A 9,065-nucleotide genomic window follows, 5' to 3' on the forward strand; every position below is an offset into this window, starting at 1 on the left:
AACTCACTTTGTAGACCAGGCTGGCCTCGAACTCAGAAATCCGCCTGCCTCTGCCTCCCGAGTGCTGGGATTAAAGGCGTGCGCCACCACGCCCGGCCTTTCTCTCCCTTCTCAATCTTTCCCTTTCTCTCTCTCTGTTCCCATGTATTCCCCAGTAGTCTCTCTTTCTCTTTCTGTCCTCTGTCTCCCCCAATCCCTTTCTCTGCCTCTACCCCTTTTCCAGGTCCCTGTTCCCTTCCTCCACTCAATAAACTCTCCTATGTCGGATCTGTTGCATGGCTGTGATTTCTCAGGGGAACTCCTTTGCTTGGGCCCGCCAGGTACCCCCTTACTCCTACTGCCATTAAATTATATATATTTCATAACAGTCACAGAAGAGCTGGGGAAGTGTCACCTTTCTGTGGCCCTGGGAAGGGACCTAGCCTCGTACTTACATGATCATGTGGTCTGAAGTTTACTACAAGAAACATATTTTACAATCCTTTTCCTGCTGTGTAGATTAGGCTAGACTGGAACTTACTATGTACCTATGTAGCCCAGGCTGGCCTCGAACTTGCAGTGATCTTTCTGCTTCAGCCGTCTTGAACGCATTATAAGTGTGAGTCGCCATGCCATCTGTGCCGGCGAATTCCTTTTTCCAAACAAGGGTCCTCTCTGTGTTAAGTAAGGAGGCTTGGAGAGTGGTCATGGCCTACAATTCACAGCGGTGCTGCCAGGCTGTTTAAACTCAGGCTGTGGGCCAGAGGGTGGCAGCTAGTGGCAGAGCATAATAAGCTCTGCATGCACAAAGTTCTGAGTATGATCCAAAGTCCCCAGTGGCCTGCTGTCCCTACAGATCCCTGAGGACACAAAGTCCAGTCATTTCTATACATCCCAGCTACAGCCCGGGTGAGACAGCAACACATCATTGGATAAGAGATAAAAGCCACTGGCCGAGCTCTGGGAGCCGGTCTCATCCTCGGCCAACTCCCTTGTTGAACGTCAAGTTCACAAAAAGCAACAACAGACAAGCTCACCCTGGGGCTATGAAGCATCAAGACAAATAAGGATACCTGAGTATGGAAAAGACATGAATATTGTCCAGACCAGGAGAAAGAATCAAACACCTCCATTGTTGCTGCCAAGACTCTTTATTTCTTATCTCTGATAACTTCAGCTGAGTCCAGACCTCCCCTCCTTCTGGACAAATCTCATTAGGATAGCTTTTCATCAACTCATTGATAAGTTATTTCTCCACTGGTGAAATGAGCCAGTACAAGCTAGATTAAATTATATTAAACACAGGTTTATTGGGAAGCAGTCCCCAAGGACTGAGGCCAGAGGAGTTGAAAGAAATTTAAAATTCAAGGTCCATGACTCATGCAGCTTGCTAGTTAGGAGGGCTTTTTGGGCCTAGAGCAAAGAACAAAGGCTGTAAAATCATCCCAGGAACCAACTAGTCATAAAGGTAGAGAAGACATACAAGAATGTCCGGACTGACCCGGTGCCTCCCTATCTCCTGCCCTTCTGACCTGGGTTAAATGTTAACCAGATGCTCTGCTGACTTAGATAAGCACCCGGCCCTCAGAATTCCTGATGCCCTGACCTGCATGTACTCTTTTTCTAATGTGTAATCATTCTGCTGAAGTTTAAATGAACCAATCGTGTGAAACCGCACCAATTCCTTCCCCAGCCCCAGACCCTTTTCTTTAAAAACCCCTAGCTTTCGAGCCTCGTGGTCGACAACCTCTGTCTCCTGTGTGAGATAAGTGTCGGCCAGGAGCTCCATCATTAAACTACCTCGTGTGTTTGCATCAAGACGGTCTCTCATGATTCTTTGGGTGCATGCTATCTCGTGATCCCACTGAGGTCTTTCATTGTCACCATAGGAAGGGAGAGAAAGGGGAAGGGGAAGAGAAAGACAGAAAGAGCAGGAAGAGAGAGAAGAGAAGGAGGAGAAGTGGGGCTATCCAAAATGTCTGGATTATAGAAGGAAAAGCCTCTGGGGGAAGGGCAGCCCAGCCCCTGAGAAAGTTCAGGGTTAAAGGCAGGGTGTGCCAGGAAGGGACTGAGAAATGCTTGGAAAACCTGGAGGCCAGGTCTGCTTTGATATGTAAAATCACCTCAGGTCCTTGTCCTGGGATTCAAAACCAAACACTCATTACAACTTCTTTAAATTTTTAAGTTTTTTTAAAAAAAGAATTGTTTATTTATTTATTTTATGAATATGAGTACACTGTTGTTGACTTCAGACACACCAGAAGAGGGCATCAAACTCCATTACAGATGGTTGTGAGCCACCATGTGGTTGCTGGGAATTGAACACAAGACTTCTAGAAAGAGCAGTCAATGCTCTTAACCATTGAGCCCTCTCTCCAGCCCCTTCTTTAAAATTTTAAAATTCATTTGTTTGTTTGTTTACAGGTGTGTGCAGGTGCGAGTTGGTTATCTCCTCTTGTCAGTGAGGTTCTGTGGATTAAACTCAGGTGCTCAGGCTTGGGGGCAATTGCCCTTACCTCCTGAGCCAGCTAGCTGGCCCTGGCACTTCTTGGAATCCTCCACCCCCACCCCCACCCCGTGAGTCCCTGCCACATGCTTTGCCCTTCCCTGCAACAAGGGTAAAGGAAGCTTGTTTACTGGCAGCTGCACGTCCCTGGCCTTGGACTAGAATGGCACTGACACGGCTATCATTCAAGGAGCATAGAACACCATTGTCAAAATTTACAAACTATTGCTTGCCTCACTTACAGAGAAGGAGCAGAGGTTTCCTCTCTAGGGGCCAGGAGTGTTAGCATTTCTTCTGGGCTCCACCTAACGGTTACCTAGCAACAGCTCTGTAGGCGCTTGGCTCAAGTATAAAAAGACTGGGCTCTCTCTCTCTTTCTCTCTCTCTCTCTCTCTCTCTCTCTCTCTCTCTCTCTCTCTCTCTCTCACACACACACACACACACACACACACACCCCATATCAAGGAGGTGATTGGCTTTTAAATTGCAGTGGCAACCTTTCAGGGTGTGGGAATTGTCCTACATTTCGAAGTGGGTAGAAGTTACAACCCAGGCTTTAAAGGCAGTGTAGGTGGTGGTGGGAGGGGGCACAGTGGGTGCATTGGAAAGAAGGATCAGCAATTAAGAGCACTCACTGCTCCATGCTCAGCTCCCAGAACCGCATCTGATCACAACAGTCTGAAGCTGCAGTTTCAGGGGATCCGACCGCCCTCTTCTGGCCTCTTTTGGCACAAGGCACGCACGTGGGGCACTTAATATATATGTGCAGCCAACATACCCATGCACATAAAATAAAAGACGTCTTTTGCCAAATCAGGGAAAGGGAAACTGGAGAGAGAGAGCTCAGAGGGGAAGCTCACCTGCCCTATAAGCGTGAGACTCTGTGTCGTCAAGATCATGAACGCCAAAATGAAGACCAGCAAAGGACTCAGTTTATTGGGGAAGCAGGGAGCAGCTTCTTTATTCTTAGCCACTTAATATTGTCACAGTTCTGATCACAAAGTACACAGTGTGTAAGATACCAACCTGCTGTCTGCCCTTCCTTCCTTCCTTCCTTCCTTCCTTCCTTCCTTCCTTCCTTCTTTCCTTCCTTCCTTCCTTCCTTCCTTCCTTCCTTCCTTCCTTCCTTCTCTTTCTCTCCCTCCCTTCCTCCCTCCCTTCCCCCTGCTCCTCCTCCTCCTCTTCTGTTTGTTTTTTGAGACAAGGTTTCTCTGTGTAGCCCTGGCTGTCCTGGAACTCACTCTGTAGACCAGGCTGGCCTCGAGCTCAGAGATCTGCCTGTCTCTGCCTCCCAAGTGCTGGAATTAAAGGCATTCGGTACTTTAGCACAGCGTTTGTCTTTTTTCTTCCTGGATGAAGAGCAGCTTTTTCTGTGTTACGGATCAAATCTCCTTCAACCTGGCTTAGGCACGCAGGAAAGGTTAGGGTCGGCATGGCCGCTGACTGGAAGGAGAGCCTACATTATTGGAGGTCTGCATGACTGGCTGGAGATCAATGGTGGAAATACATCATTTCCAGCCCCTCCTCTCATGGCCAGTGACTCTGTTATGAGTGTCCTGGGCCAGCCGCACAGACTGGAATAATTAGCCAAAGAGAACCTTGTCCCGTCCACACTAAAATGTTTACGTTCTGTGTCCACCATCACCAACCACAGCTTTAAGTAAATCTATGGCTTAATATATTGCTGTCACGATGTTTCTGATGACCTCATCGTGGCTCATGACAGGATATCAGTGGCAATATGTTTCAGGAGGAAACTTGTCAGGAACATAAAGGAAGGAAACCTTTGGTAAAGCAGGATTCAAGACCTTGGTGACTCAAAGGGACATGCAGACTATATATGTAGGACCCTTGATCCCTAAGAGCTCAGTGTGTTGAGGAATTAAGACCTTCATCCTGCCTGGCAGTGGTGTCACACACCTTTAATCCCAGCTCTCAGGAGGCAGATCTCTGAGCTTGAGGCTAGCATGGTCTATTGAATGAGTTCCAGGACAAGCAGGACAACAAGAGAAACCCTGTCTCAAAACAAAACAAAAACAACAAAAACAAAAACAAACAAAAACACCAAACCAAACCAAACCAAACCCACAAGAGACCTTCATTCTGGTGGATGACTAATGATGGTGAAGGCAAAAACTCCCAGCAAGAAGTAAGACTGGGGCTGGAGAGATGGCTCAGAAGTTAAGAGCACTGACTGCTTTTCCAGAGGTCCTGAGTTCAATTCCCAGCAACTACATGGTGGCTCACAACCATCTGTAATGAGATCCAATGCCCTCTTCTGGTGTGTCTGAAGACAACTACAGTGTACTCACATACATGAAATAAATAATACTTTTTAAAAATCTTTAAAAAAAAAAAGAAGTAAGACTATAAATGTTTCAGCAACTGAGAGGAAGCAGAGATGGGTTGGGACAATGGGGTCATGAAAGTGTCTTGGAGAGTGAAACTTAGAAACAGGCCAGGAGTAGAGAGCCCGGCAGGCAGGGAAGAACACTTCAGGAGTGGCCTGAACAGTGAAAACCAGAGGCGTCTTCAGCTTGCTGATGCCTTTCTTGTATGTTAGCTGGGGTCTGGCCAGTGTAGAGGGGGCGGGGACTCCTGTCCGGAGGGCCAGTGAGCAGCACACAGGTTGTGTTGTGGACTCTTAAATGCCAGGATAAGCAATGGGGACCTCATTCATTAGGTTTTCATGTGTGCGTGTGTGTGTGTGTGTGTGTGTGTGTGTTGGTATTTTGACAGAGTCTCACTCTGTAGTCTAGGGCCAGCTTCTGTGTTCTGAACACTGGGAAACAGACATGTACCCCAACACCCATGGGGTGTTTTTTGAGCTTCATCCAGGCTTTGTTGACATTTGTAGGACTTCCCAGTCTGGCCCTCATCTCCTGTGTTAAGAGTGAATCCACAGGGGCTGGAGAGATGGCTCAGCGGTTAAGAGCACTGACTGCTCTTCCAGAGGTCCTGAGTTCAATTCCCAGCAACCACATTGTGGTGGCTCACAACCATCTGTAATGAGATCTGACGCATGGTGTGCATGAAGATAGAGACTATGTACTCATATACATTAAATAAATAAATTTATAAAGAAAAAGAGTGAATCCACTATCTTCCACCTGAGATCTCCCTGTACTACTCATTAGCATTTCTCCCTTTAAGCATTTTGAGACACAGCTGCCTTTCCCTAGCGTGGGAAGCCACTTGCCGTGTCCCTTTTCTGAATTCTGCTAGATTGTGAATTCTGTTAACCCTAGAGATAATATCTTGTTCATCAGTGTGTCTCCAAAAACCAAGCGCTGGTCACTCAAATGCAAGTGAATAGGGGGAGAAGAGTTCAGTTGTGGCTGGACCCCCTCAGCTTCGTCACCAGAGAACAATGGAAAACCCAAGGTGTCACCAGGGGGCGGCTTGATGTGTCCTCGACAATCAGTCTCATTTTCACAGAAAAAAAAAAGTCTACAGAAATGGGAAACAACCTCTCATCTCCAATCTCCCTGAGAACAAAGTGAAGCCGAGTATGTTTCCAGGCACGCCTGGGAACTATCTGAGGACCGGTGAGGCGGAGGGTTACTTTTCAGTACTATAACCCTCCGCTCCAGGCGTGTCACCGCGGCTGCCGCTTCTCGGACACCAGGGGGCGCAATCTCACTGCATCCCTGGTCTTGGCTGCTTTCACACCGCCCCAAGGTGTAGCTAGGAATCCTGGGAATTGTAGTCCTACGAATGACAAGGAGCCATGTTGCATCCTGGGACTTGTAGTGTAACACTTAGAAGCAGGAGATGAGTTTAAGTTCTCACGTTAAGTGAAAGAACTACTACTCCCAGAAGGCCACGGGCTCCTGGGCGGTGTCGGGTTTCAGTCGAGTAACCCTTCTGAGGTTACTTTTCAATGATCAGCGTGACTGGGTAAGTTTGATTGACCGAAGCTCCAATTCTTAACTGAGCTCTCCAAAGACTTTTTCATCTTCCAGCGTGGGCCCTCTTTGTCTCTCAATGCCAGAATCTGCGCGTTAATCTTTGCTCTTCATCGTCTCTGTTTCCTATTCAGATCAGTCCTGTCAGAATCCACCCCGCACCTAAGCCCCCCCAGGGTCATCGAGGACTGTCACTCCCTCACCTGAGATTCCTGCCCTGACCCTGCCTCAGATCCCTGAGAGAGGGCAGCTTTGTGCCCTTCACACTGCGCTCCACTCTTCGCTGTCTTGTTTTACATACTGGTGGAAGAAGACACCCAAATTCTTCCTCGCAGTGCTGTGAACTTGAAGTGCAGCAAAGAACTCTGCCTCACTCTCCCTGACCTTGGGCGAATAACACAGGCTCTCTGGGACACACTCCTCCTCCTGCTCCTCCTCCTCCTCCTTCTCCTCCTCCTCCTCCTTCCCCCTTTACTCTTCTTCCTCTTCCTTGTCTCCTTCTCACTTTTCCTCCTCCTCCTCCTCTTCTTCCTGTTTCTCCTCCTCTTCTTTCTCCTCTTTTCCTGTTCCTCCTCCTCCTCTTCTTTTATATTTCCGTGTATGAAAGTACTTTGTAAACTGTAAGGCCTCCAAAACCAACAGAGATTCTCTTTATGCCATTTGTTGCTGCCCTAGAACCTTCCTATCAGGTGGCTTTTCTAGTTTTACCGCCTTGTTGCTCAATCCCGTCCCTGGAGTTCTTGGTGTCCTCATCTAAAACCAGGTTATTTCTTCACTTCCTCCAGAGTCCAAAGATCAGATAGGCCCCAAGCCCGCAGCCTGCAGAGAGCTTTGTCTGAAAGGAATCCCAAGAGGGGTGCTTGCCCTGGACTCTGGCCTGTGATGGGAAGTCCACAGGGCTGGCAGAGGGACAGAGCTGCTCGCTAGGGGCAGGAATGCAGCAGCCTAGTGTACTCTGATGAAAGCCCTGTTTTTTCCCTTTGGGCTCTCCTGGGCCTCTTTTCAGTGGACCTTGGTAGGTGTGTCTCAGGCATGAAAAGCCTGGGAGAGAAGAATTCATTTTGCCAAAGGATCTATGCCAGAAATAATAGAAGACCTCAGTTGGGTATGTTGTTGAAAGAGCACTAGGATTGCTGAATAGTTGCTGATGTTCCTACAAGTAATTACAATGTAGCAGGTCTTAGGCTGTATCCGTTTTCTCCTTTAAACTTTACTTATGAATGTTTTACGTTTATGAAAGTCAGACTTGGAGTGGGTCATATAGTTCGTTAAAAGAATTAGTTAATAGCTGCCTTATGGAGTCATAATGTCTTCAACATGTCAGATATTTTACACACAGAGTCTTCAACCTCATGAGTAGCTGTGAATGATGGGTTTAGAGTTTAAGGCATTTGTTGACGATCTCACTGCGGTGGCTGGCTAGATTGCTCAGTGGGTAAAGGTGCTGTCATGCCTGGTGACCTGAGTTCTAGTCCAGGAACCCACATGGTGGAAGGAGAGAACCAACTCTTGCAGATTGTTCTCTGACCTCCACATGGAGCCATGGCACACTCTTCAATAAATAAGTCGTGTGTGTGTGTGTGCGTGCGTGTGTGTGTGTGTAGCAGAGATTGAATACAAAGTCACCTAAACTTCTCTTTTCCTTCTATAATATAGAGCCTTATTTTTGATAAATATGACAGATTAAAAAATAATTGAGCTAGGGCCCTGGAGAGATGGCTCAGCAGTTAAGAGCACTGGCTGCTCTCCCAGAGGACCCAGGTTCAGTTCCCAGCACCCACGTGGCAACTCACAACTGCCTGTAACTCCAGTTCCAGGGGCTCTGGCGCCTTCACAGACATGCAGACAGAACATGAATGCACATTAAAAAAGTAACTGAGTTGGGTACTGTGGAACACACCTAGAATCCTAGCACTTGAGAGGCGGACAGGGAGATCTTGAATTGGGGGGCCTGCTTGGGCTACACAGAGAGAGTCTATCTTAGCACAACCCAAGGAGAAGAGTTGGGAGGGTTTAAAATCAAAGCCAAAAGAAGACAAGGAAGTTCCTGCTGCCTGTGGAAAGCATTCGAGTCCTACTGGTTAAAGCAGGCTCCTTACCCCGTGGAGTTCACAGGAAGAGAAAAAGCACAAGTGTGTGAAAAATTAAGTAGCACTCACTGAAGAAAGTCCATTTTAAAAAGCACGTGTTTATTCTGCATGTGCCTGGGTACCCACGTTCCATGGTGAATGCGAGGAGGTCAGAGGACAGCTCAGGGCCTGGGAACAGATTTCCTCTCCTCATAATGTAGTTTCTGGGAATTGAACACAGAACATCAGGCTTAGAGGCAAGCCTCTTTACCTGCTGAGCCTTCTTGCTTACATGAACCGGTGTGTTTCTGGGTGGCCCTGGCTATTTTCCCAGTGAAGTCCACGGGGTACACTCAGTGTTTGGTGCATGTAGGTGTGCATGTTTGAATAAAAGAAAAGAGATTCTCAGTCCAGGCAGTGGTGGCGCACGCCTTTAATCCCAGCACTTGGGAGGCAGAGGCAGGCAGATTTCTGAGTTCGAGGCCAGCCTGGTCTACAAAGTGAGTTCAGGACAGCCAGGGCTACACAGAGAAACCCTGTCTCGAAAAACAAAACAAAACAAAACAAAATATTCTCAAATACTGCTGATCAGAAACACCTAGG

The 9,065-nt window shown here is 47.6% G+C and overlaps 1 protein-coding gene across 3 annotated transcripts in view; it reads left to right on the forward strand.

The window, feature by feature from the left end:
* The first annotated feature begins 6,287 nt into the window (after positions 1-6,287).
* Pafah2 (platelet activating factor acetylhydrolase 2) overlaps positions 6,288-9,065 on the forward strand; it is a 31,281-nt gene continuing 28,503 nt past the window's right edge. Inside the window, exon 1 of one of the 3 annotated variants that reach the window (XM_021159495.2) lies at positions 6,288-6,385. Coding sequence is in view for 2 of the 3 variants with exons in the window: in XM_021159491.2 (XP_021015150.1) it covers positions 7,469-7,498 (30 nt within the window). In the remaining variant the exon portion in view is untranslated. Of the gene's footprint in view, positions 6,386-7,277; positions 7,499-9,065 lie in introns of those variants that run through there. The other 2 variants (XM_021159491.2, XM_021159493.2) reach the window with 2 other exon arrangements.

This window comes from Mus caroli, chromosome 4, assembly GCF_900094665.2.
Source record: "Mus caroli chromosome 4, CAROLI_EIJ_v1.1, whole genome shotgun sequence".
NCBI lineage: Eukaryota > Metazoa > Chordata > Mammalia > Rodentia > Muridae > Mus > Mus caroli.